Here is a 27,065-nt window from a genome sequence, read left to right as displayed (position 1 = left end):
AATAGAGTTGTGCGCATAATACGCACTACACACCTCCGCCGCCGGTGACTTTAATGCGTGGTGAGAGCAGTCGCGACGTTCACACCGTAAGTACAGTTTCTGGTGAAGTAACATAACACGCGTCTTTTAAATGAGTTTTTGCTAGTGATATTGGTGGTATAATATTCTCTGTGAAATTAAAAATCGAGAGCCGCTAGGATGTTTGAAAACGGGGATTAACCTGATACGAAATCAGGGAGCCGCAGGATTGGTAAACTTTCGTGGACGAATCCGATGCGAAATCGGAGAGCAACTGGGTTGGAAATACTCTTGGATAAATGTAATGCACGGACGAACCTGATGTAAAATCTGGGAGTCGTTAGGAAATGTTAGTTAGTGCTTTGTAACCATTGAATTTATAATTAATACAACTCGAGCGGTAAAGTTGTATTAGTGTGGAAAAGGCTGACCTGATATTATTCTAAATTAGAGGAAACTAGTATATCGATAATACTACAGATTTCTGTATTGTGTTATGGATTCAAAATGAACTTCCCAGATTTATAAAATAACAGTATAATTAATCAGTTTTTGGTTACAAATGTGTTGTGTAGTGTTGTCGAGTAGTAGTAAGTAATAATGAAATAATAACTATTACCGAAATAAATAGGTTCTCGGTGTTAACGCACTGGCGATGCGGGGGTTGTGAGTGGATTTTACGGAATAATTAGCCCGATCTCAGTAACGTAATGACCAACTCACAAAAACGTGAAGCGACGTGATTCTAAAGGCGACGGTACAGTTCTGATCCCCGAGGGTTGAAATCAACGGGTTTATATAGGCCTGGAAATTGGTGGGGATGCTATGAAATTTCCATATAAGTAAATCATTGACAGTTGAGGTTGCGTCATACTTCCTAGTTTTTGGTTACCACGCCGTGGAAAAGAGTTTTACGCACTCGCTTACTCGAGAGATAACGAAAAGGTAAGGGCGTTTTCCTTTGCCGGGTGCGAGCTGAGATTATTAGAGCCAGAGGTATGATAGAAAATTCTTCATACGTAATAACCACATTGTATATAATACATTCTTATGTATAAATCAATAAGCATTTTCTGTTTCAGACCTTCTAGTTTTTGTCGACCATGGCGGCTAGTAGTCGATGTTCCAGGACAAGAGGTTTTGGAATTAGCAAATAACTGCTCCATTTCGTAAGAATGTTACTGTTTAAAAATCAGACAATAAAGCTTAAGGCCAGATTTATATCGTTCGAAAAGTTGAAAGTTTTCATTTAGTAATTACCTACGAAAAAAATTCCAAAACATTACTTATTGTTAGACGCCAAAGGTGGTATACCCTCTAGAGAATAAGAAACGTTACTTTACAAACATGGAAAATGTTACCGACAAAGTTATTTCTAACATAATAATGTGAATTTATTTCTTATGATATTTGTACGGAGCTATAAATTCATACAGAACAATGTTATTTTAAGTTATAGGTACAGTAATTCACTCCGCAACTGTGCGGAGCATGTTCAAATACACGAAAGACGTTTTAACAACCTGAAAAAAAGATGTTTCAGATTGAACGATTAGGGGTAAAGAATTTGCGTCACTTTTATGATACTCACGTCAGCGAACGTTGAAAGTGACATTGGTAATATTTTCCCGGCTGTGATTCTCGTAACAGATCCCGCCCTCAAGATCACCAGGATTAATCCGGCGGCAGTTTTGTAAGGTAAACGATACCACTCTGTCATATACGCTGTTTCCCCCACCATTTTGCACTTTTGCGTAACAGACCATGTTTTTCAATGTTTATATCATTCTAAACGATCAAGTAGACGACTTTTCTATCAATCATCCATTACCTGTTCCGTAAGCTTCTCGGCAATATAACAAAATATGAAAATATTAAATGTCATGGATATGTATATAATGCCGTACGCGGCTGCGGTTTCCTTTGAGTTTTCCTAGAAAGTGAAAATACATTGTAAACAAAAAAAATACTAGACAAGTTGGTAGAAAACATCGATTTCTTGGTATTTTAGATTCTTTGTATCTGTATTCTTCCTTAATTAATTTAAGAATACTTTTTTAAGATACTTAAATGTCAGATTCGATTCCTTACTCGAAAAAATATTTCAATAATTGATACTCGAAAACATTGAACGTACCGTAATCATATAGTATTCAAGCATGCACATGTTCAGCGTGCATTCCGTTAACTCAATGAGACATGTTATGTGCATAACACTTTCTATATGCGATACAAAACTGAAATTAACATATTCATCAATGAGCAGGACAGTCAATGTCCAGCAGCTGATCGTATTCGGTTAAAAAGAAATTATTAATATACAAGGATGCGTTGGCGAAGTAGGAACTGTCAACGCTGTTTCGCAATTAATGCTAACACAAGAACGGTAACTCGGTTAAAATTGCTCGAAAGTTCTTCAGCATTTATGTCAAGTTAGTAAAAAACCATCTAACACATAATAAACGTAGCAAAAATCTGGTCTGTATAATTTAGAAAAGCATTTAGATGGGAGAAGGTAATGCGGCTTGTATATTACATGTTCCTGAAATTCATTACTGTACAATTTATTACGCTTTGTGTTGGGGAATTGATAAATTAACTAATCTTTTTTATCGATCACTGTACAATACAACTCCCTTCTGTCATAAAAGTGAATAATTCTTTACGATGAGCAAACAACTTTGGTCTGAACACGTTCACCGAGATACCGTCACTGAGTCACACTAGCGGTCACGATACGGTCAGATCACGTCATATTTGACAGCGGTCTTTATCGTTCAAACGTAATCCAATAGATATAGTCAAAATTCAGACCTTCAACAGCTAGTGTGAACCCGACCTCAAAGTAACGTGAACATATTAAAGTATTAAGTGTTCTAAATAAGCAATACACCATATTGTTTCAATTCAATTGTAATATAATTTTAGTTCAGAACCTAATCCAATCTGTTTTTTTCATAGAAATTATGGAATATCTATGAAAAAAAACTTCTGATTTCCTGAAAAATGAATATCAAATTTAGGAGAACATAGTAAATTATATATCGGTACACTTAATATTAAATACTCGACTGTTCCTATTTCACATTACGCACCCTGGACCAATCATCGACCGTAATGAACAAACAAGATAAGCATAATACTCTAACGCTCGTAAATGAATGTCCACCATAGTTCCCAGTTTCTTCTGCGCTGACGGTTGATCCTCGTTCTGCTCGACCATTTCCTCCAGATGCAACATAACGATATCCAACTGACCGCAGGCGTGCATCGCGAACACCGCGGCAAAACCGCAAGCGCCGGTTGTGACCAAGTTAACGATCAACCCGGCCCAACATTGCAGGAAGAAGACAATTTCATTCAGTGGACTGAACCTAACGTCCATCAGTTGCGTGTAGACCGGGCAAGGCAGACGTAGCATCGAGTAACTTTCGTTACCAACTTGGAACACCGCCCTTTTGAATCCTGCGATTAAAGTATGCGAGAGCACGCCGACGTTCATGCATACGGCGGCAATGCTCACGATCAAACGACCGACCTTCGCGTTCTTCAGCATCAGCTGACGGTCGTTGGGTCGTTTGACCATCTTCCAGTCGGTCTCCAAATGTTCGATGCAACTTAATATGTCTTTGCTCTTCAGCGACAGACAACAGTAATTCACGCCGCCCAGCATCCAGTGGCTCATAGGTCCGATCGCTTGCATTCTCGTGTGTGTGTCGGCCTGTTCAAACAGAATGTATAACACACTCGGCTTCAGGATCCACTGATTCACCTGGACACTGTAGTTGTAATCTTCGACGTGATGAACATTGCTCACTGTGTCCACGCGATCACCTTTCATCATGATCGTTACGCGGAGAATGGTTGCTCAATGAGCAATGTAAGTTTACAGTTGGGGCATGGATTCTACTAAAAGCTGCTGCGTGCGCGAAGGTTTTTAATTCGTTGCCCTACCATGATATTAATGATGCAACTGTTGCAAGCTAATCGATAGAATGGTCGTTCACGAAATATAGCGAGACAGGTTGTTTTATCGAAAGGATGAGAAGGTGGGATTATTTGCTTTGCGGAGGTACTTTTGAAGTTGTACGAGAGAACGTTGAACGCGATGGTTTCTTTGACACGTTTATCGCGAGGCCTGTTTCGATTGACTTTCCGTTCACGTCGATTGTTTCACGTTACTACGGATGTAGAGACATACTTGGGACGTAACGTTTTTTAAGTGGAATTGGACCTTAATTCAGATCGGTCTCGTGGTCGTTGTTGTTCAGACGGTTCTTGTCTATTCGGCTGCATAATCGAGCATACATGCTGGTCATACAGGTGCACGGCCGCGACTGAACGACACGGGTGACAGGCAACGCGGCTGTGCCAATATTCCTGGAACGCAAGCGCGAACACGAATGTCGTATGATGAACCATGTTGCATGCACGTGGAGTGAAATTACGTAGAGATGGGAAATATCGACGTCTTTTTCTTTGTTTTCAGCTCACCGTGTACGATTACAGCGTAAATCGAGGGGAGAGATAGATTGTGGGAATAATGTATGGAGATGCTCGTATGGACGATTCTTTGGAATATCGAAGAAATTCAGAGCGAAACTCGGACGAAAGATGGAATAAAAGTCTCATGTATTGGGTCGTTGCACATGAACTGGGCGATTTTGTTGATAGGTATGTTCGACGTTACTTATGCAGATGAAAATTATTAACGTATGCCCTTCCTTTATTGCAAAAGTAAGGAACTCTCACGGTGTACGCTACTCGTTTCAAGGAACTGTCTAACATGACGATAAAATCGATTATGTTAAGTACTAGTGTCGAGTAAGGTAAAGTAATCTCATTTACAGTGAAAATCACCCATTTCCTTCAGGTGCATTGAAAGATAGTCATTTAAGCCAAATTCGTATATCAACTTTATAAAGATGCATGCAAGTTTTCCGCTAAAAAAATACTATTTAGCGATAGCAACATTCGCCGGAACGATGGCAGCTAGAAGTGTCTTTGAGAAATCTTCTTCATATTCATGCAATAATTATGTAATGAATACAGAGATAGAGAAATATAGAATATAGAGTTTATTTAATATTATTTTGTGTAATAAAATTAGTACAAGCTAAAAGATATCAATAATTATTCAATTTCACGTCGATTGTTTCACATAAGTACGGATGTAGAGGCATACTTGGGACGTAACGTTTCTTAATTGGAATTGGACCTTCAAAGCCGAAAACTTTTAAAAATTATACCTGGACATAAACAACCCAGTTTGTTCACGACCAAGTGAAAAAAACATGTTCGCCGACAGAGTGTTGAATCACATAAAACTGGTAATTAATAGGCATAGAATAACTGATTTCAGAAACTGTAGATACGACGTTAGAGGATACTTTACGCGAGCGTCAGGATTCGAATTGTTGAATGAATGGTTAATGATTGTTTCGTATTTGTTTATCGTTTAGAAGGTATCGCGGCTGTGTACACACTGTTTTTATTTTTATGAGACTGACCGATGGAAGTAGGGAGGGTGCGAAACTTTCGTTGAGGTCACATAGTTTACGTTCCGATTACTGCGAAGTGCGGAGAATAAGGGCTGGTCGATCGGTTTACTGTTTCTAAAAGATATTTACATTGGCAAATTATTTTTCTCATCTCCACCATCAATCAAGTAAATTGTATGCTGCAGTTAACAAAATTTGTCACCTAATATTTGTATTGAATTCTTCGGTTTAAGAAGAAACGTTCAATCAAAGTGGATATCCTCTCCTAAATGCAGTCGACGAAGTCGGCGATATGAAAATTCTACGAAAATTTCAATCATATTTTAAAATAACAGTGGTGTAACAATAATAATAACAAGTGGTAGTTCAGTTACCAAGTAGTGACCGTCCGTAGTAGATTCAGGTAAACCACTGACGTCTTCACCACCTGAAAATAGTTGGGTATCTTAAAGAATTTTCGTTCGATCGAGAATCATTAGTACGGATAAAGTCACCCACAGCGGCGAATGTGTTTAGAGATAGTTCGATTATGTTCCCAGCCGTGAGTTTTGGCGGATACAGAGATATGGCGCTGACCAGAACTAGATTATAGGCTTCTTTTGGCGGCAGATTGTACCACTCGACGTTGTAGGAAGCTGGAGCCATCTGGCTACACTGATGGAACGTTGTAACAAAGATAAAGGGAAAACTAGTGTACGTAGAATTTTCTTGACATTATACAAGTTGCACCGTAACCGATGATGTAAGTGGAACAATGATGATTCTAGCAAGAGGACGTTACTCAGATGTTAAATTGGTTTGAAAAAATAACGATTATGCACTATTCATATGTATATGTCTCTTTAGTGCAGGCGACACTTATTTCAGTCCTTAATAGGTCGAGACCTATAAATTCCAACCGTTATTTTGTCAAACCTATTGTAATTTAAGATCTGGCTATCTTCCCGTGTATGTAAAAAGTAAGTAGACTATTGATGTAACCAAGTTCTAATTTTGACCCAATATTTCTACACTGTACCCCATTTTTATGAGCTCTGTGGAGTACAGTGACATAAGGCATAAGGCGAACACTTATTACTTTCGTTTTCTTAACGTTTTCTCAGTTTAGTGGTGGAAAAAAACATGACGCATGAAAAGTATTTATGCGTATTGTATCACTATACCCCGTGGACGCCAAAAAAAATGTTCATCATGGACATATGTTTTTCGTAAAAAGGCATGGTTAATCGTTTGAAGAAAAGGAAACAATTTTATTCCGTGTTTTCGGCTCACTTTTCCAATACCAAACAGTTACGGAACACCCTGTATAATCATTTGTGAACTGTAAGCATAAACTCAAAGTTAAATTTTGTATACAACGATGACAGGACAAAGTATATACAGCATTATCGACAGAAAGTTTAGACGAATGGAACATTTTTGTTATTACCTGTTCGGAGAGTACTTCACCTATGTAACAAAATATCAATACTTTGAAGGTGAAGGAAATCAGCAAGGTGAAATACGTGAGTATTGCAATCGCGTCGCTGTTTTCCCATTCCTAGAAATAAAATGACACCAATGAAGACCGTTCCGTTAGTATGAATGTTGTGAGTTGCGAATCCATACAAATAGCACAGAGTTGTAAAGATCGTCTTGGGTTCGTTACTATGATCGACAAACCGCTATGAACAGGGATTCCTGGCTAGCTACTACACCTGTCCCTAAAACAGCTATTTATTCTAAAGCCAGATTTACACTAACCGTCACGGTACGATCAGATGACATCAAATCAGGCAGAAATTTGTATCGCTCACACGTAGTTTAATGAGACAGATATAGTCTAAATTCAGACTGATCGTGATCTGACCGTGCCTTTGACCGTTAGGGGAAATCTGGTATAATTCAACGCTGATCTCTTGGAATCCCAAAAACAATACACTGTAAGCCCCAATGTGCTCTCGTCATAAAATCATAACCATACCCACATAGACATGTATATGTATACCAATCGTGACGTCCTGATTTTCACCGCCATAGAAATAAATGCAACCAATCGGAAACTGAACAACACCGAGAAACGGATACTAACATTAAGCAGAACAAATCCAACAATCTGAGAGAATCTACTGTTTGGGCCATTCCACGTGAAACGGACACTTTGTGGAGTACCGTTTCGGATTTTATTCAAATTTGGATAATTATGGATGGTTGTAGTCTTCAATGAAACGTGTCTAGAAGGATTATTCAAAATTCTTTAAATTGTTTATTTTACAACTGTTCGAAATATAGTGTGAACTGTTTTTTAATAAATTATAACTGTTGGACCGACGAACTGATTAAAATGAACTTTGGGGGAGCTTACAATGGAGATCTAAGAGTAGTTAATAGAATTATTTCAGTTCAACAAAATATTTGTTAACCATTTTGTTTGCAATTGTTTTAAAGAAATGCAATTTTCTATTGGTTCTCCTTATGGACACATTTTAAAAAATATAGGCACTTCAAAATTGGTCACATGAAAAGTAATTGATGTTAACGCTGCTAATACCGCACGGTCATATACTTATAAATATAGACTGCACGTACAACATGAGAAGCTATCCTCGACATTAGATAGAGAAAGTGCAGTTGTGACCGTATCTTCGTCGCTTTTTAAAACTACTACTATTTGCAATTCGAATTCACAAATAGTAGTTTTTCACTATATGTATACTGGTTTATCGAGAGTAAGTCCCAATGACGTGGAAATGTCGATTATCTCCTTACCTTTAAGCAATAGTACTCGAGCATACACATGTTTAACGTTGACTCCACGATTTCCGTCAAGCATATCTCACGCAAAGCTTCTTCGACGTTATTAGAGAACCTAAAATAAGAAACTCCGAAGTTTCGAAGTTTACGAGGCTGTCGTAAGACTAATTGCATCAAGAGATCACGTCTGACCTCGATACGATTCTGTTGTAAAACATGTTGTACCACTGTTTGGATGAACGACGCATTAGTAAGTTGATTGTTCTTCAAGATTTCATCGCCGAAAACCCAAGAATCTTTCTTACAACCACGTACACTACATTCCTTTAATCGTACGGTCACCAATTTCTGAACAAAAGAAGAACAAGCCAAAAAACATGTAATCAATTCAACGTACGAATTGCGATAAATCGTAAAGTCTCGGCAATATATATGATGTTAACTCTCCGTAGGCAATATCGGTCGTTGACGATCCAAGCAAAATTTCATTTTTCCCGGACATTCCTTCAAACTTTTACTTTATCCGATGACTGTATAATGTAGTCTAGACACCGATAATATCCCAGAATTCTTTTAGACTCCTTGAAAGCCTAAAACGGTAAAAAATTATGCGTGCACATGAACAACCCAGTTTGTTTCACATTGCTCTACGAGCAATTGAAAAAACATGTTCGCCTGCGGAGCGTTGAATCACAGAAATCTGTCACAATTACAAGAAAAATCTCACTCGACCGCACAGAATCTAAATCGTATAGAAATCCCTTCCAATTTGTCGTTCATCCAACCTCGGCGTACTGGTCGTTCGTCAACGACCCATGAAATGCTACGTGCATCGTAACGTATTTGGCTTCTGCAACATTTTCAAACTACCCGAGACATAGTTACCTCAACACCTCACCGTGGCTTCGAACGATAACGGTCAGACGATCCTGGAAGCTACTCTTCCCCCGACTGTCAGCAACTAGATTCTCCAGCCTGGCCATTTGTATCTGGATTTGTCCGCAGATGTGAGTGACGAAAGTCGCGGCGAGACTGTACGCGGCGGTTGTCACGGTGTACAAGATGATGGCGGCGACACAGTGAACGGAGAACACGATCTCGTACGTGGGACTGGACTGAGTGTCGAGCAACGTGTCGAAGCAAGGATAAGCCAACAGTCTCACGGTGAAGTTCTGTTTGTTTCTTTCCTTCGACAGGAACTGCATCACCGTATGATAGGACATGCCGCCAGTGTAGAGGAAAATCGCGCAGATGGCGATCAACTGTCTGCTAAAGGATGCGTGTTTCAGCATAATATCACGATGACACGGTTGCTCCACCATTTGCCAATCCCTCTGTACGTGTTCGATGCAACGCCCGAATACAGTGCTTTTCGTGATCAGGTAACAGTACTTGATCGCGGAGGACACGCAGAAGCCAACCGGTCCGAGTAGCTTCACCTTATTCTGCACGCTCTTCTCGACGATGAAGGCACTGTAGCCCGATGGCAGGATGACGAAGAGTAGACAGGTGAAACATGCGAACAATATGACGATCGATGTTGCTTTCTCGAGTTTGCACGCGCGTTTTTTCACAAGCGGCCACATGCCGATCGGCTTCAACAGCCATCGACACATTTCCAACGTGTAATTCAGATCGGTCTCGTGGTCGTTGTTGTTCGGACGGTTCTTGTCTATTCGGCTGCATGATCGAGCATACATGCTGGCCATACAGGTACACGGCCGCGACTGAACGACACGGGTGACAGACAACGCGGCTATGCCAATATTCTTGGAACGCAAGCGCGAACACGAATGTCGTATGATGAAGCATGTTGCATGCACGTGAAGTGGAATTACGTAGAGATGGGGAATATCGACGTTTTTTTCTTTGATTTCAGCGCACCGTATACGATTCCAGCGTAAATCGAGGGGAGAGATTGATTGTGGGAATAATGTATGGAGATGCTCGTAAGGACGATTGCTTTGGAATATCGAAGAAGTTCGGAACGAAATTCGGACGAAAGATGGAATAAAAGTCTCATGTACTGGGTCGTTGCAGATGAAATGGGCGATTTTGTTGATAGGTATGTTCGACGTTACTTTTACGGATGAAAATTATTAACGTATGCCCTTTCTTTATTGCAAAAGTACGTGGTGTACGCTACTCGTTTCAAGGAACTGTCTAACATGACTATAATATCGATTATGTTAAATACTAGTGTCGATTAAGGTAGAGAATTAATCTAATTTTCAGTGAAAATCACCCATTTTCTTCAGGTGCATTAAAAGATGGTCATTTAAGCCAAATTCGTAAATCAACTTTATAAAGATGCATGCAAGTTTTCCGCTAAAAAAATACTATTTAGCGTTAGCAACATTCGCCGGAACGATGGCAGCTAGAAGTGCCTTTGGGAAATCTTCTTCATATTCAGTGCAATAATTATGTAACGAATACAGAGATAGGGAAATATAGAATATAGAGTCTATTTATCTTATTTTGTGTAATAAAATTAATACAAGCTACAAGATGAAGAAATACGTGGATTAATAATTATTAAATTTCTTAAGAAAATAGAGAACCAGATAATTATTGTAAGATACGTTGAAAGAGAATGACAGGTCAATTAGTCCTTTTTACTTATCAGAATAATATTGATTATTACAATTTATTTAAACGGACATTTTTGTAAATGTGTTAAATTCTTTTTAACCAGAAAAGAAAAACCTGATCTTTATGTTCAGGTCCTTCTGAGAGAACAGTATGCACTCGTCGAATAGTAAGATCATAAACTGTAGAATACAGCAGCATATCAGTATCAGTAATGGTCATTCTCGAAAAGATCGCCACTGTTACAAAATCGGTAATAATGACGCGAGTGTAATCGAACACAAGCGATTTAATGTCAAACCAAGTTATTTTGTACAGACTCCTCTTGTTTATTGTTCCGAACACTGATCTGCGTCGGGACAATAATCTTATAGGGAAAAATGTTTCAGACCCTCGTAGGTTCGTTTTGGCCTGAAGCCCACTCGACAGGTTCCACTGCCCCCCCCCCCCCCCCCCGTGGTGGGGATAACGCATGGACAATAATCGTGTAGAACAAGTCGGATGATAATCTAGACGAGTCTGTACTTTGTGAAATCATTAGAAAGAAACAAAAATTGTGTTATTTTTACTTTCTGAAATGAATATCACCTCATAGACGTTGACTCTGACATCAAAGGATACACCATGAGCGAAGAAAGGAAGAACTCAGGAAATAATTACATGTACACTTTGTCCAATTTAAGAATAACCTCATGCTCGGACCAGTTTTCGACCTATCTGCGCAGCCCCCACTTGTACTGCCTATCAATGGGACGCATGCGATTGCTTGTAGCTCGCTCTTTCTACCCGTTTCCCACGAGTTAACGTATAGCCCTACCGCGTGGCGTCACTGACACCAACGAAAGCAGCACATAAGTGGGGGTTCAGACGTTGCAAGACCCCCTTAAAGCAGGGCTACATAACTGCAATGCTCATTGTAGAACACTCTTCAAGGGGGTCAATTTTAATGGGTAAACGACTTCCTGCAATATTATGCCGAACACGAGCGTTCTGACGCGCATCATAGAAAATATAAATACTATATTAAAAGAAAGAAAATTATATATATGGCATCATATATTATATTATGATAAAATTATATATCGACTCTTTATGAGTGTCTCAACTGGAAATTCGGTTACTTACTTTAAATGCGTCCCATGCGTGAAACGAGATTATTCTTAAGTTGGACCGAGTTTACTCATAATTGCGTATAATCCGTTCAGAATTCTAATAAAGCCAGTCCCTGAGTGCTTCAGAAATATGTTTTCTTCAAAAATATAGTATATTTCAGGACAATTAAGACGACATATTTTTTCAGGTGGTTAGTGTACGAAGCAGGCTCAAGTACGCCAGAGATGATTTTAATACCTAGAATGTAGGATCAGTCAATAATCCAGAAATCAGTCTTGTATCATGCAATAGTAAATTGTGTTACTCACGCTGCAGAAACTGCCTAAAGACAGCTCTACAAGCTTTCCAGCGGTTAGCTTCCTGGAAGAGTTCGATACCGCGAATATCAGTATCAGGTCGAGCGCTTCCTTTCCAGGTAAACGATACCAATTGATCATGTAAGCTGTCAAGCCGATTTTTTTGCACTACGATGTAGAAATGACAGGATGTAGAGATCAACAATTATTGTGACAATTGTATTCAGTTACATACCTCCTCGGACAGAATTTCACCGATGTAGCACAGAATGAAAATGTTGAATGTAAACGATATTAGCAAAGTGCAATACGTCAACGCTCCTATAGGATCGCTCTGCTCCCATTCCTAGAAAACTGACGCAATTCAATCATCGAAGCGTCTAAATGCTACGTTAATAAAAGAGTAAACACCCAGTGAAGTGAGAAAATCTGAATATTCATAATATGCGAATTTTGCATATTCATAAAAGTGAATTAATTAAAGCCTCATTAAGTAAATGTGTTTATATACTTTTAAAACACATCCCTTGCCCGGTTATTAACTTTCACGTTGCGATACAGATTCGAAACAATCATAGACTGTAACTAACCGAGACGACAAAATTCCTCACTTCACTGGACCACTCTGCGCGCCAAGCTCGCCGTATTCCGTACCGTCAACAAATAATATCCTAAGAAGCATATATTCAACGTGCACCCAACGAATTCCACGAAGCATATCTCGTTCAGCAGTTCTTCGACCTGCGTTATAAAACTGCAAAATTCCCGGATTTCCCGAGGTTATGTTCGCAACGGGTGGATCCACGGTTTACCGATAAACCGTGTTGTATCGTGTCCTCTCGCGAGCAAAGAATTCAAAGGATTTACCCGAGTATGCGTAAATGATGCTGAACGATATCGCCCAAACATTGCTCGGTGACCTTTCGATCGGCCCTTCCCATCGAACAGTTCACCAGTCTGTCCAATTTCATCCCGAGGATTCGGAATTGTCCGCAGGCGTGCATAACGAACACCGCAGCCAGGCTACAGGCACCGACGGTGACGGAGTATATCACGAATCCAGCCAAGCATTGCGTCAATTGCACGATCTCGAACGACGGGCTGGTCCGCGGATCCAAGAGGCCGCGATAGATCGGGAATGCTTGGGATCGAACTGTCACGTTGTCGATGATCTCCGTTCTCTTGGTGCACAACGGCATCACGGCGGTGTAAAAGAATCCACCGGAGTACATGAATCCGGCGCAAAATATCGCCAACGATCGACCGATGTTCGCGTATTCGATCATGATCTCTTTATTACCGACGAGCTCGTCCATATTTGTTCGCGTCCAATCGGAACGAATGATCCGGATACATTTACTGATCTGTCCTCCACGCGACACGAGGATGCAATACTTGATCGCGGCCATCACGCAGAAGCTCAATGGACCGATCATTTTGATCTTCATGTCCAGATCGTCCGTCTTGTCGAGAATGGTGCACAACGCGCACGGGACCAGAAGAAATCCTATCAGAGATGCGCTGATTAACACGAGCAGCACCGTGATCATTTTCTCCATCGTGTCGACGCACAACGAGACCGGCCAGACGCCGATCGGCTTCAACAGCCACCGATTTATTCGAACACTGTGCATCCAATCATCGCCCCGGTTGTCGCCGTCTGTCGTGGCCATGCGAATGCGTTCGTGATAGTAGACGGATCGAATGTGCACGCACGACTGGCCGAGAAACGGCGAACAGTTGCGGTACATTGATTGACGAAGTTTCTGTTTCGCGCATGTGCCCGCACCATCCATTGGCCAGGGCATTGTTGCAATATAAGAAATTAAAGGGTTGCAATCGTGCGGTTGAACAACGCCGCCTGAATCACCGCCAGTCGATTCGTCGCGATACGAGAGTAAGTTTGCAGCGATCGAGTCGTAATTGCGAGGGTTGCGAGGAGGACTGTGTATAGCATAGACGATTTGCGAATTATAGGGCTCCAGGTGTACAAAAGAAACAGGTGATGTAGGAACTCTTTTTGTACGTGACATTCTATTTGCTGTATTTTTATCTTGATTGAATGCACGCTGTGTTTTTTAAGCAATGCATTAATGCAACACGGTGTATGTCTGTTTTAAGCTTAAACGTTGATTAAGAATTTAGTTTCATTGAAATACGAGAAAAATATATCAGTGGTTTAATTGCTTCGCCGGAACAAAACAATGGGAAACAATATGTATGCAGTAACTTGGAATATTTAAAGTGATAGCTGTAGGTTAATTGAATGGTTTAGGTGTTTCTTTTATATGTTTCTGTTACCGTTTCTAATCTGTTAACCAGGGAAACGTTCTAATTATGGATTAGAATGTGACAATACTTTTTTCTCTTACTATCTTGATATTTCTGTAGAAAAGGTGGCAAATTATGGAAAAATTACTGGGAGATCAGTAATCTCCACACTTTTATAGATGCTATGTGCATGCTGGTGTGCAATAATTAGTGATGAAGTGAATAACAATTTTATTAGAAGATACAACGCGTAATTTTTTGAAAATCGAGTGTACTTTGTTTAAATTTGACATTTCATTTTGACATTGTAAGAGTCTTTACTGATAGTAAAAAGAATGATGCAACGGACGAATTATGTGATAATGACTAGGAATAATTGAAAATCTTTTGAAACGATTTGTGTCACATGAGGTATGACGTTGTTGTTCAGCGTTACTTTCTTCATCTTTTTTCATTTTTATAGGGTGACTTAATATCATATGTGCTACACACAGAAGTTGGTAACATATTTTGATACTTTAGTTGATTTTACAGAAGCGCCGTGACATTCTGAATGGTTTGATTAAACACGAATATAAACACCGTTTTACACGTAAATTTGGCTTCGCAATCTGTGGATTCAATTCGATGGGTGAGTTGGATATGCAAAAATGAAAAGAAGTTTATACAGCGATGCGTACTACCTCATTTCTATGAAAAATAAAATGAAAAAATAAAAATATGATATTATGTGTCCACCTGTGATTGAAATATTATATTTTACAAATGATTCCGTTAATACACGTTCTATTTCAGGTTCTACAAAGATTTATTCTCAATCTCGTTCAATATTTGAAACCACAGTACGCAAGTCACACCATTTGATGCAGTAAATTTAAGTACGCGAAGGTAGTTTTCATTACCTGGAATGACATTCTCATGGAGTGAATACAGATTGACGAACTTTCGTTCGTGTAAACGATAAAGCATACTTACATCGCCGAATGTGGAAACGGACATGTGGATCATCTTGGCGGCGGTGATCTTAATCAGCAAGCTCGACCTTGCAATAATCATTGTCAGGTCAAGAACGCATTTGTGAGGTAAACAATACCATTCTGTCATGTATATGACTTCACCAACTTTCTTGCACTGTTAAGAATTTAGTCGGTGAATCTCGAACTCCCATTTGTCTGTTGCATCTACCTGCATCCGTTACCTGTTCCGTTAGCAATTCACCGATATAACAGACTATAAACACGTTGAACGTCATAGAACCCATTATCATGAAATATGTGGTCAGATTCTGAAAATTGTGATCGCTCCATTCCTAAGAGAAACACAGCGAAAGAAAGAAATGTTCGTACATTCTTTTTTTTTTTACATATTTTGGTACAGCATTAAACGTTAAAAATTATTTATATCAGATTATTCTATAAGAGTTTCTCCTCCTACTAGAACATACTGAATTGTAAATAATTTTTAGCTTAGTATTACACAAATATATTATGATTAATTTAAAGCAGGAAATTATATTTCAAAATAATCGGAAAATTTTTTCTAACTAGGCGTACTTAATTGTCAATTGCTATTTTGATGATAGTACAGTTAGAAAATTGTTAAATAGTTTTCATCGAGTATAAAAAGAGAAATTTTATGTATTAAATGTTTCATTGTTTTGTTATAGTGCAGTCGTGCACATGATACGCACGGTCTCCGTGTGGGTGATTTCAATGCGTGGTAAGAGCAGTCGCGACGTTTACGGCGTCCGTACAGTATCTGGTGAAATAACGTGACAAACTTCTTTTAAATGAGCTTTTTTCTAATAATCTACTAATGGTATTGGTGGTATAACTTTTTCGGCGAAATTAAAAGCTTCGTTCGAAATATTTTCATACAAAGAATATGTGAATATTTGGCAGAAAAAATTTCCGGTGTATGTACAGTTTTCATAGCTTAAATTTACATCAATATATCCATCATCATATTGTTTATGATTAATACATCCATCGTCAAGTTGTTAGTAGCAGCTGCCATTAGAAAGAAAGTTCATACACATGGTTATCATTAGGGACAAAAATTGTATACATAAATAGTAAATAATTGAATATTTTATTATCAGAAAAGATGATGTAAGTACGTGTAATTTTAATGAGAACCAGAGGACAAACATGTTAATTTAGTGGGTATTAATCGAAAAAACAATAACATGGACGTATAACATTGTAAACGTACCGTAAGAATGTAATAGCCAAGCATACATATGCCGAAGCTACAGCGAACCAATTCCAAGAAACATATCCGAGTCATCACGTCCTCGATACGCGATATGAAACTGCAAGTAATATACTAATTATAAACAATAATAAGGAATCTTCGTCATATATGAATACCATTTTTCTCAAGTAAATACACCATTACATTACATACAGAGTGAGCCAATGAAAACTAGTATCTAAAATGACCAGGAGGATAGATTCAAAAAACAGTTTAATGAATTATGTAACATTTTAGAGAACGCATTGGGTGGATATAATTTGATGTTTTTATATTTTTTTTTCAGATATCATGGTGTCCTTGCGTTTTTAAGGTCAAGGCGTCTGTTTTTGTAATACCACGTTGTTGCCTCTGGAGAGACGAATTCATCGACATATAACATAACGTGGCATTAAAAAAAAATGCATTGACCTTGAAATAACTCAAGGTCACTTTGATATCTAGAAAAAATAAGACATAAAAGAATCAAATTGCATTCAGCTGATGCGTCCTTTAAAATGCTACATATCTTCTCCCCGTTAATTCCACAGAATCCACCTATCTCTAGTCTTCTCTCAATACACATTCACTTCAATTACTCGATACTCCAATTAGCCGAAGACAAATGATAATGCATAACATAAATCCTTGTGTAGGTATCCGGGTACCTAGGTACCCATTTCTAAATTTCCTTTCACAATCCTTTAGGTTCTTGTATAAAACAGTACTTGGTATATTGTAGGAAGGGAAAACTAAGAGTTTCGGAAAAGTATGAAGGTAAAATTATCTATGTTTACCTAATCTGTCAGAATAGGAGTGTTCCGATTGCTGCGCAATAACCGTAGATATTTTGGTTGCCCACACAAGGGTTAAAATACGAATTAACTGCAACAAACATAACGTTACCTTAACACCCTCAGATGGTGTTCCACGACTACTCCTATCTCGTTTAAATAGATCCTCGCGTTACGTCCTCTGGATTCGTTCACCAGCTCGGTGATCCATGCCATTAGAACGTTCAACTGGCCGCACGCGTGTGCCGTGAAGACGGCGGCCAGACTGAAGATTCCGACCACGCTTGTTTGTAAAACGCGCAGGGCAACACGTGCACGATCCCGGTCCTGTTTCCGTTCTCCACGATCCGCGTGGACCACGCAGTCACCGCGCAATAGGACAGAACGCCGGCCTGCATGAACGCGGCGCAACAAACTGCGACGTAACGACCGTTCTTCGCGTTCTTTAGCATCACCTGTCGGTCTTTCACACGGGTCACTAGTCTCCAATCGGTTTGGAGATGCTCCACGCAATGACGTATCTCGTTGCTGCGCATCAGCAACGTGGTGTAATTGATGCCGCCAGCGAACCAATGGCTAAGCGGACCAGCCGCTCTCAGTTTCATACGGATATCCTCGTCCTCTAGGAGGATGTGCAACATACACGGGACCACAGTGAACGATATGGAACAGTAACAAAGGAGGATCAAAACGATCGCCACGATACGTTCGAGCCTAGAAGTGGAGGGTAACGTAGGCCAGGCGCCAATAGGCTTCAAGTACCAACGATTCAACTGGAGACTGTAATCGCTCGGATCCCCGAGATCTCTCTCGATCATCGTCGCTTCGCCGAGCATCGTGGTCGCTCATCGAAGCACAACAAGCTACTGACCTCGCGTGTTTTGTAGAGGAACAGACACGAGTCCGGCGAACAAGGCAGTTCAACGCGTGCGCAGATTTCCTGAACGGTTCCGACTGTTTGCTGATCGATTCGCCTGGTCGGTGCAACTTGTTGCAGTGGTGTATGCAATTATGTTTCCTACGGTCGTTGGTCATGCACACCTGTGTCGGATGTGTCTGTGAGACGCGGTTGCACTGGCGGAAAGGTTTTGCGCGAGTGATGAATGATACCTGTGTAGGTATATTATGAAACGTATAATTGGTTTGAAAGAGTTTGTCTTTTCGATTACTGTAACACGAAACTCTTGGCTGACTTCTAATGATTAAATTACATTTCCTTGAGAATTTTCTGTTACTTTATTATTTGATACAATAACAAAACTGTTATCGTATAGTGGTATAATTATTTTATTGGTTGTGGAAGAGTTACAGAATACCAATATCACCAGATGATTATTTAGTATTGGAAAATGTTCGATAGCTGCGAATGGTCTAATAATTGTTATGGATTTGAAAGATTATAATAAAATTCTATAAAAAATTCTATTATGCGCAATGAAACATATTTACTTATAATTTTCACCACGATGGAATTGCGGTAACACGTGTAAGTCATGAAGCATTAAATTAGTTAATGATCCTGGCCATGTACAAATCGTTTTTGATATGTCTTCATTCGTGCGTATAATAAGTAAAAACAACAAGTACTAAACAGACACTATAATCGAGCTCTGTTCAATAGAACGTCTACCTAACACATGTTTCAAATTCTTTATGTTTCCAAAGCAACAACATACTTGCAGAAGATTTATCATAGTTTCGTCTCTAGACATAATTTCCAACGAAGGATCGCCATCTTGTTGATTGACCCACCAGTTAGGAACTATGCATAAGGTGAATATCATTTCTGACAATTTTTTCAATCTTTGTTCCCTTTTCGACGGTATATTAATCCTGCAAAAATATCTACAAATTTACATATACTATAATCGTTGCTCGAATGTACTTTTATCATGTTGTTTGGCGTAGCAGATTCAAATACGCGAAAGAAGTCTTCATCACCTGCAATTACATGTATTCTCGTGCATATGACGAAATTTGACGAGTTCTCGCAGACGATAATACATACTTACATCGCCAAACGTGTAAATGGACATACGAATTAACTTGCCGGCAGTGATTTTGACCACCACGCTCGATCTCGTGATGATTAGTACCAGATCAAGAACGAGTTTGTCAGGCAAATGGTACCAATTCGACATGTAAACTACCTCGCCAACTTTTATGCACTGTTAAGAATTTACTTGGTAAGTCTCGGTCATAAATGCCAGCGGATTTGTTTACAATGAACCGACTGCGGATGTTTATGCATATATACCTACACATTTCTATGGACTACTTTACGGAAATTGGAATCCAAGAAAAATGTGTTGTCATTATTAATTTTTATTATAAATGCATAAAATCCGTAGTTTAATAACGACCCATAGAAACATTTCTCTGTTACCTGCTCTGATAAGATTTCACCGATATAGCACACCGTAAAAATATTGAAACACATAGACATCAGTATAACAAAATACGTGGTCAAGTTTCGAACATCTTTGTCGGACCATTCCTAGAAGAACAAACATTTTCACCATTTTTATCGTCACAATATCCCAAAATTTTACATTGTATCTCTCCGACCAACAGTACTTAAACCTTGGAGGACGTTGACCGGGTCAACCTTATCTAACTTATCTTTATTGTTCATATTTAGTTATGTAAACGGAGCAGGTTTTTTTTTAATCATCGCGTTAGAAAGTATGTTTAAAAAGAAGGAAGCATAACGTTTTCACGGGCCCAGACACCACTGTCACTAGGAACGTTAAAAAGTCCGTACTATGAGGGTTAAACAAAACTATTCTATTCATAGTAAAACTGATCACAAACATTTTTACCCACACCCCGAAGAGATTCAACAAAATTCCCGGACGCAAGTCATGATCACACAAAATGAATTTAGCGTGTAACGCATTCCATCAAGTCTCCCACGTACCTACCGTAAGAATGTAATAGCCAAGCATGCATATGTCCAGCGTACACTTGAACATTTCCATGAAGCATATCCGTGTCATCACGTCCTCGATACGCGATATGAAACTGCAATCAACATGCAACAGGATTATCACGCGAAAACACGAAATCTCGAAAAAAGAATAGGTACTATATAGATGAACACAATCCTACCTCAAGACACGTAGATGATGTTCTACAAGCACTCCGATCTTATTCAAGCAGGCGTTCTTGCGTTGCCGTCTCGAATCGTTCACAAACTCGGTGATCCATATCATCAGAACGTCCAATTGGCCACACGCGTGAGCCGCGAACACAGCAGCCAGACTGAACGCACCAACAGCGCTCGAATTGACAATAAAAGCGGAGAGAAACTGCGAGACGAGGACGATCTCGTTCATGGGGCTGTTGTCGACGTTCAACAGTTTCTTGTATACCGAACAGGGTAGCACATGTACGGTTCTGGTCTCGTTACCAACTTGCACGACCCGCATAGTCAGCGCGCTGACCACGCAATAGGATAGAACGCCACCCTGCATGCAAGCAGCACAGAAGGCTGAGACGTAGCGACCGAACTTGGCGTTCTTCATCATGATCTGTTGATCCTTCGTTCTGGTTATGATACGCCAGTCTGTTCCCATGTGCTCGATACAGTGGCGTATCTCTTTGCTCCGCATCAGCAACGTGGTGTAATTGATCCCGCCGACGAACCAGTGGCCCAGAGGCCCTAGCAGCTTTAGCTTCAGTCGAACAGTCTCGTCCTCCAGAATGATGCTCAGGAAACTGGGGACCACGGTGAACATTATCAGAGAGTAAGAAAGTACGATCAAGGTGACAGATACGATTCGTTCGAGCCTGGACGCGGAGGACGACGAAGGCCATGCTCCTATCGGCAACAGGTACCAACGACTCAGCTGCAGACTGTAATCGTTCAGGTTGTCAGCCTCGAACGTCACGGACTCGCTTGCCATCGTGGTCGCTCATCGAAGTCGAGTAAACTACTAAAGCAGCGCAAGGTTGCAATTGCGAGTCGTCGGTTTACGGGGTATCATGCTGAGAACGCTTGCGCAGATTTCGAGCCTATTGGTGATCGATTCGTCTGGAGAGTATAACTTTGTTTACGGCGGTGAACGCAATTACGTTGCACGGTTCACGTGTTGCCGTAGAGGGTAGTCCATCGACTGCTGTCAATTCATAGTTTAATCCTATGGCTGAACATGTGTGACGTATGGTTCGGAACGCGATGATCTTGCATTTGTTGGATTTTACCGTGAGTGATCGTATATGAATTATGATATCGTTTGTGGTTATAGAATGTGTAGCTAGAAATAAAGGTGGGTCACAAAGGAATATCCTCATACATCGATCAGTGGGTCCATATTCTGGATTCGCTTTTTTTTTTTTTAGTATTTTTATATTTCATTATGTGATTATATGATGGAGTTAATATCGAAAGTGTTCGAACGAGAATTTTTCAGATTTATATACAAATTTTATTAAACGGGTACACCACCTTGAGGCGTCTAACAAATGGGAATTTTTTTTCATAGGTATAATTAGTAATATGAAAAGTTTGAAGTTTTCAGAAGATGTAAATGTAACTTTTAGCCTTATCCTCTAATTTGTTGAAAGTAAAAATGTTACAAAATGGCAGAGTTATTCAGTAATTCCGAAACCTCTTTTGCTAGAACATCGATTGTTAGCCGTCAGCGCCGACAGGGATTAGAAAGTCCGAAATAAAGAAATGATTCATTTATGAATAAGAAGATATTACGAGCAATTGAACGCAGAATTTTTTTAATATCTCCATTTAAAATTTCAGAAACGTTTAAAGTTGACAATTTTTTGTAAAAAAGCGGTTTTTTCTGGTTACCTCGGGTTATTTCTGTAATTACTATAATTGTTGAAAAATCCTACGCTGCATTGTAGATAATACATTCTTAATTATAAATCAATAAGCTCTTTCTATATCAGACGTTTTAGTCCTTGCCGACGATAGCGGCCAGCAATCGATTTTCCAGCAGAACAGCTTTCAGAATAGGGAATAACTCCTCCATTTTGTAAAATTTTAATTTTTAAAAATCGAAGAATTAAGCCTAAAGCTAGATTTATATCCTCCGAAAACTTGAATGTTTTCATCTAGTAATTACCTACGACAGAAATTCCAAAATATTACCTATATTTAGACGCCTCAGGATGGTATACCCTCTTGAGAATAAGAGACGTTGCTTTACAAACATGGAAAATGTTACCGACAAATTAATTTCTAATATAATAACGTGAATTTATTTCTTATGACATTTGTACGGATCTCTAAATTCATACGGAACAATGTTATTTTTAAGCTATACAGCCTAATTCACATCGTAACTGTGCGGATCATGTTGAAATACACGAAAGACGTTTTAACAACCTGAAAAGAAGGCGTTGCAGATTGAACGACTTGGGGTAATGGATTTGCGACATTTTTATGATACTTACAGAAGCAAACGTTGCAATTGACATTGGCAATACTTTTCCGGCTGTGATTTTCGTAACCGTACTCGACCTCAATATTACAAGGATTAATCCGGAGGCAGTTTTGTAAGGTAAACGATACCACTCTGTCATATACGCTTTTTCTCCCACCATTTCGCCCTATTGTGTAAGACACCATGTTTTTCAGTGTTTAAATCATTCTAAACGATCAACTAGGCAACTATTGTATTAATTATCCATTACCTGTTCCGAAATCTTCTCGCCAATATAACAAAATATGAAAACATTAAATGTCATGGATAGGTATATAACGCCGTAAGCGACTGCGTTTTCCTTTGAGCTTTCCTAGAAAGTGAAAGTACATTATAAACAAAAAAAATGATAGAAAGGTTGCTAGAAAGCACAGATTCCTAGGTACTTCAATTACTTAATTAATGTAAGAATACTTTCTTGACATACTTAAATGTTAGATTCGATTTCTTACTCGAAAAATTATTTTAATAATTGACAGCGAATAATTTAATTTTACTGATATTCGAGAACATTGAACGTACCGTAATCATATAGTATTCAAGCATGCACATGTTCAGCGTGCATCCCGTTAACTCAATGAGACATGTTAGGTGCATAACGTCCTCTATATGCGACACAAAACTGAAATTAACATACTCATAAATGAGATGAACGGTTCCATTTACGTATTGTGCAACAGCTGAACGCATTCGGTTAAAAAGAAATTATTAATACATAGGGTGCGTTAGTGAAGTGGGAACTCTTCCACTATCTATGGTGAACCGCCTACTCTACCACTTTTGTTTGTATAAAGGACGGAATATGGTCGCGAACGAGGATTCATATCATTGCAGTCGAAACATGAACATACACAGAATGCGCTGGCGAAGTAGGTAGTTTCAACGCTGTTTTGCAACTGATCGAATACTTACACAAGAATGGCAATTTGGTTAAAGTCGCACAAAAGTTATTAAGTATTTATGTCAAGTTAGTAAAAAACCATCTAAGATGTAATAAACGTAGGAAAAACCTGGTCTGTATAATTTAGAAAACCGTTCAAATAGGAGAAGATAATGCTACCACGCATTGAAATCTCTGGAATTCTGTACATTATGTTACTGAAATTCATTATTATACTATGTTTATTACCGTTGTGTTAGAGAAGTGATAAATTAACTAATCTTTCTTATCGACCACAGTACAATGCAATCTCCTTGTCATTAAAGTAAAAAATTCTTTACTGTGAACATACAATTTTGGTCTAAACACGTTTACCATGACTTCATATGACGTCATGTTTAAAATAGTTTAAGGAAGGGCATTGGGGTGAGAATCAACTACCAGTAATTTTCCAGATAAAATTTTGAAATTACGTAATTTTATGTCGGTCTTTACACTGAATTCAACCATGAAAACCAATAAATTGTGTGAAAACAGCTTCACAGAAATGTTACGCTGTCGTCGGTTCTCGTATAGTGTCACGGCAACGAAAGTCGCGACTTTTACTGTCCCGTGAACACGGACGTTCACGGTACGGTCAGATCTTGTCAAATCTGACAGCGGTCTTCATCGCTCACACGTAGTTTAGTGAGAGAGATATACGTAGTCTATATTCAGAATGATCGAGATCTGACCGTACCTTTGACTCCTAGTCTAAATCTGGCTTCAAAATAACGTGAACGTATTGAATTACTAGGAGTACAAAATAAGTGATACATCATATTGTTCCAATAAAATTGTAATACAATTTCAGTGCAAAACCTACACCATTCCCTTTTTTTTTTTTTCGTAGAAATGACGGAATATGATCGCGAACGAGGATGCATATTATGGGAGTAGCAAAGACTTCTGATTTCTTGGAAAATGAATATCAAATTTAGGAGAACATAGTAAATTATATATCGGTACACCTAATATTAAATACTCGGCCGTTCCTACTTCACATTACGTACCCTGCAGCAATCATCGACCGTAACGAACGAAAAGGATAAGAACAATACTTTAACGCTCGTAAATGAATGTCCACGATATCCCCCAGTTTCTCCTGCGCGTTCGGTTGATCCATATTCGGCTCCACCAATTCGTCCAGATACGACATAGCGATACTCAGCTGACCGCAGACGTGCATAGCGAACACTGCGGCGAAACCGTAAGCCCCGACCGTGACCAAGTTGACGATCAACCCGGATAAAACTTGCACGAAGAAGACGATTTCGTTGATTGGACTGTACCTGGCGTCTATCAGTTTCGAGTAACACGGACAAGGCAGACGTAGCATTGCGTAAGTATCGTTACCAATGTTGAACTCCATCTTTTTGAATCCTGCCATTAAACTGTGCGAGAACACGCCGATGTTCAGGGCAAACGCGGCAACGGTTACGACCATACGGCCGACCTTCGCGTTCTTCAGCATCACCCGACGGTCCTGCGGTCGTCCGACCATCTTCCAGTCGGTGTCCAAGTAATCGAAGCATCGTAGTATGTCTTTGGTCTTCAGAGACAGACTCCAGTAATTAAGCTCGCCCATTAGCATGGCGCTCATAGGGCCGATCGCTTTCATTCTCATGTGAATACTTTCGTCCTCGAACAGAATGAACATCAGGCATGGCGCAACCGTGAACATGATCACCGCATGGCACGCAAGATTCAGCAGAAACGAAAGGAACCATTTGGCTTTGCTCAACTTGTTGATACTCGGCCAGACCCCGATCGGCTGCAAGATCCAACGATTCACCTGGATACTGTAGTCGTAATCCTCGGCGTGATGAACGTTGTTCACCATTTTCACGTGAGAACCCTTTTCCATGATCGTTACGCGGAGGACGTTTGCTCAATATGCGATGCGATTTCACCGATGCGGTGTGGATTCAAGTAGAAGTTGGCGCGTGCGCTACGGCTTTTTTATTCGGCTGTTCCCCACGATATTAATGATGCAGCTGTTCAAAGCTGATCGATACGATGGTTGTTGACGAAGTATAGCGAGACAGGTTTTTTGTCGAAGGACCGGGAAAGTGGGATTTTTTGCTTCTATCAGGTTCATCGTGGGGCCTATTTCGACTAACTATTCGTTCATGTCGATTGTTTCATGTGATATTCGAATTTTTATTAGATGACGGTCATCGGTTACTGACACGGGTGTGAAAGGAAAGTTCTGTGTCGGTCATTGGTGACCGACACGGCGGTGAGTGTTCCACTCGTGGTTAGTCTGACGACAGTCAGCGACCACCTGAACTCTCTTTCCTTGTCTTTCTGCCTCGTTTCGCCAGAATTTCTCTCTAATATTTAGGTACGTTTAATTGGTAATTAAGTTAGCGTTCAAAATTGAAATTGTCAAATATGATCGAAACTGAACGACATTTATGCAGGAAAATAAAAGTTGTGAGGATTTGATTTTTGTTCTGCGGTACGCGTAAATTTCGGATGTTTCTTTCCGTGATAGATGTTCCGAGTTCACTAGTATTGTGAGTTCGCGTGGCGCAGATTTCTTAAAATTATTGTTCACGTGAAAGGAAGCAGGGTGTCTCCAAAATCCTCGTAGAATAGATCGGATAGGGATTCTACATGTAAAAATAAGTCGACAAAATAAAACAAATTTTTTTGCGTAGTGTCTTGTTTTCGAGATAATTGAATTTGAATGTTTGTTGAATACACAGGCAATAGACTGGGACTTGGCTAACGCGTCTGATTATTGTAGACTTTTTCTACTTGTTGCCAGCATAAATAGACGTGATTTAGATCCATTTACAAACTCGATTCTCCCCAAAAACGAAGCCATAAATAAAAAAATGTTATTCTTTTTTATCACTCGATTGATTGTAGCAAGAATTTGGGGACACCCTGTATGTATAGAAGGAGAAGTATAGGAGGTAGACATCTGTACCGAACGATTTAAAAAAAATACAGTTGTGTTCCTTCAATTCCAAGCATTTTATTTCATTTCTGAAGGACTAAAGATAAGTATTACCATAAATGTTATCAAAAAGTAAATTTTAAAGGGGAAGCGCCACTTTAACTCGTACCTAAGATATTGAACAGTCTGAAAGCACTTGAAAAATATTTTATATTTTTGTAGCTGAAACTGCTAAGTA

At 39.4% G+C, this 27,065-nt stretch overlaps 6 protein-coding genes across 6 annotated transcripts; all 6 read right to left on the bottom strand.

The window, feature by feature from the left end:
* Positions 1–1,487: 1,487 nt before the first annotated feature.
* LOC107187549 (odorant receptor 4-like) lies at positions 1,488–3,859 on the bottom strand. Its single transcript, XM_015575676.1, has 5 exons — positions 3,162–3,859; positions 2,156–2,255; positions 1,850–1,951; positions 1,610–1,765; positions 1,488–1,541 (listed from the first exon to the last, which is right to left on the bottom strand). Exons 1-5 carry the CDS (start codon positions 3,857–3,859, stop codon positions 1,488–1,490), a joined length of 1,110 nt encoding a protein of 369 aa, XP_015431162.1.
* Positions 3,860–5,889: 2,030 nt separating this feature from the next.
* Positions 5,890–9,952, bottom strand: LOC107187539 (odorant receptor 4-like). The gene is made up of 5 exons (XM_015575665.1): positions 9,138–9,952; positions 8,268–8,367; positions 6,949–7,059; positions 6,018–6,173; positions 5,890–5,946 (listed from the first exon to the last, which is right to left on the bottom strand). Exons 1-5 carry the CDS (start codon positions 9,950–9,952, stop codon positions 5,890–5,892), a joined length of 1,239 nt encoding a protein of 412 aa, XP_015431151.1.
* Positions 9,953–12,137: 2,185 nt separating this feature from the next.
* On the bottom strand, positions 12,138–14,058 carry LOC107187530 (odorant receptor 33b-like). Its single transcript, XM_015575653.1, has 5 exons — positions 13,118–14,058; positions 12,905–13,004; positions 12,486–12,596; positions 12,263–12,418; positions 12,138–12,191 (listed from the first exon to the last, which is right to left on the bottom strand). The coding sequence occupies exons 1-5, from the start codon at positions 14,056–14,058 to the stop codon at positions 12,138–12,140; spliced, it is 1,362 nt and encodes a 453-aa protein (XP_015431139.1).
* Positions 14,059–15,372: 1,314 nt separating this feature from the next.
* LOC107187519 lies at positions 15,373–18,386 on the bottom strand. The gene is given in 6 exon segments (XM_015575641.1): positions 15,373–15,423; positions 15,497–15,652; positions 15,720–15,830; positions 16,736–16,835; positions 17,663–17,841; positions 17,844–18,386. Coding segments are annotated over 6 exon segments (1,140 nt in total).
* A 1,054-nt stretch (positions 18,387–19,440) lies between these two features.
* Positions 19,441–21,458, bottom strand: LOC107187508 (odorant receptor 82a-like). The gene is made up of 5 exons (XM_015575630.1): positions 20,662–21,458; positions 20,475–20,574; positions 19,937–20,047; positions 19,563–19,718; positions 19,441–19,491 (listed from the first exon to the last, which is right to left on the bottom strand). Exons 1-5 carry the CDS (start codon positions 21,456–21,458, stop codon positions 19,441–19,443), a joined length of 1,215 nt encoding a protein of 404 aa, XP_015431116.1.
* A 1,388-nt stretch (positions 21,459–22,846) lies between these two features.
* LOC107187498 (odorant receptor 4-like) lies at positions 22,847–25,783 on the bottom strand. Its single transcript, XM_015575619.1, has 5 exons — positions 24,978–25,783; positions 23,520–23,619; positions 23,209–23,310; positions 22,969–23,124; positions 22,847–22,900 (listed from the first exon to the last, which is right to left on the bottom strand). The coding sequence occupies exons 1-5, from the start codon at positions 25,781–25,783 to the stop codon at positions 22,847–22,849; spliced, it is 1,218 nt and encodes a 405-aa protein (XP_015431105.1).
* Positions 25,784–27,065: the final 1,282 nt, after the last annotated feature.

The sequence above is a fragment of the Dufourea novaeangliae genome, unplaced genomic scaffold, assembly GCF_001272555.1.
Source record: "Dufourea novaeangliae isolate 0120121106 unplaced genomic scaffold, ASM127255v1 scaffold16, whole genome shotgun sequence".
NCBI classification, from domain to species: Eukaryota; Metazoa; Arthropoda; class Insecta; order Hymenoptera; family Halictidae; genus Dufourea; species Dufourea novaeangliae.
The sequence above is the reverse complement of the archived record's forward strand: the minus strand, read 5'-3'. Positions and strand labels throughout refer to the sequence as shown.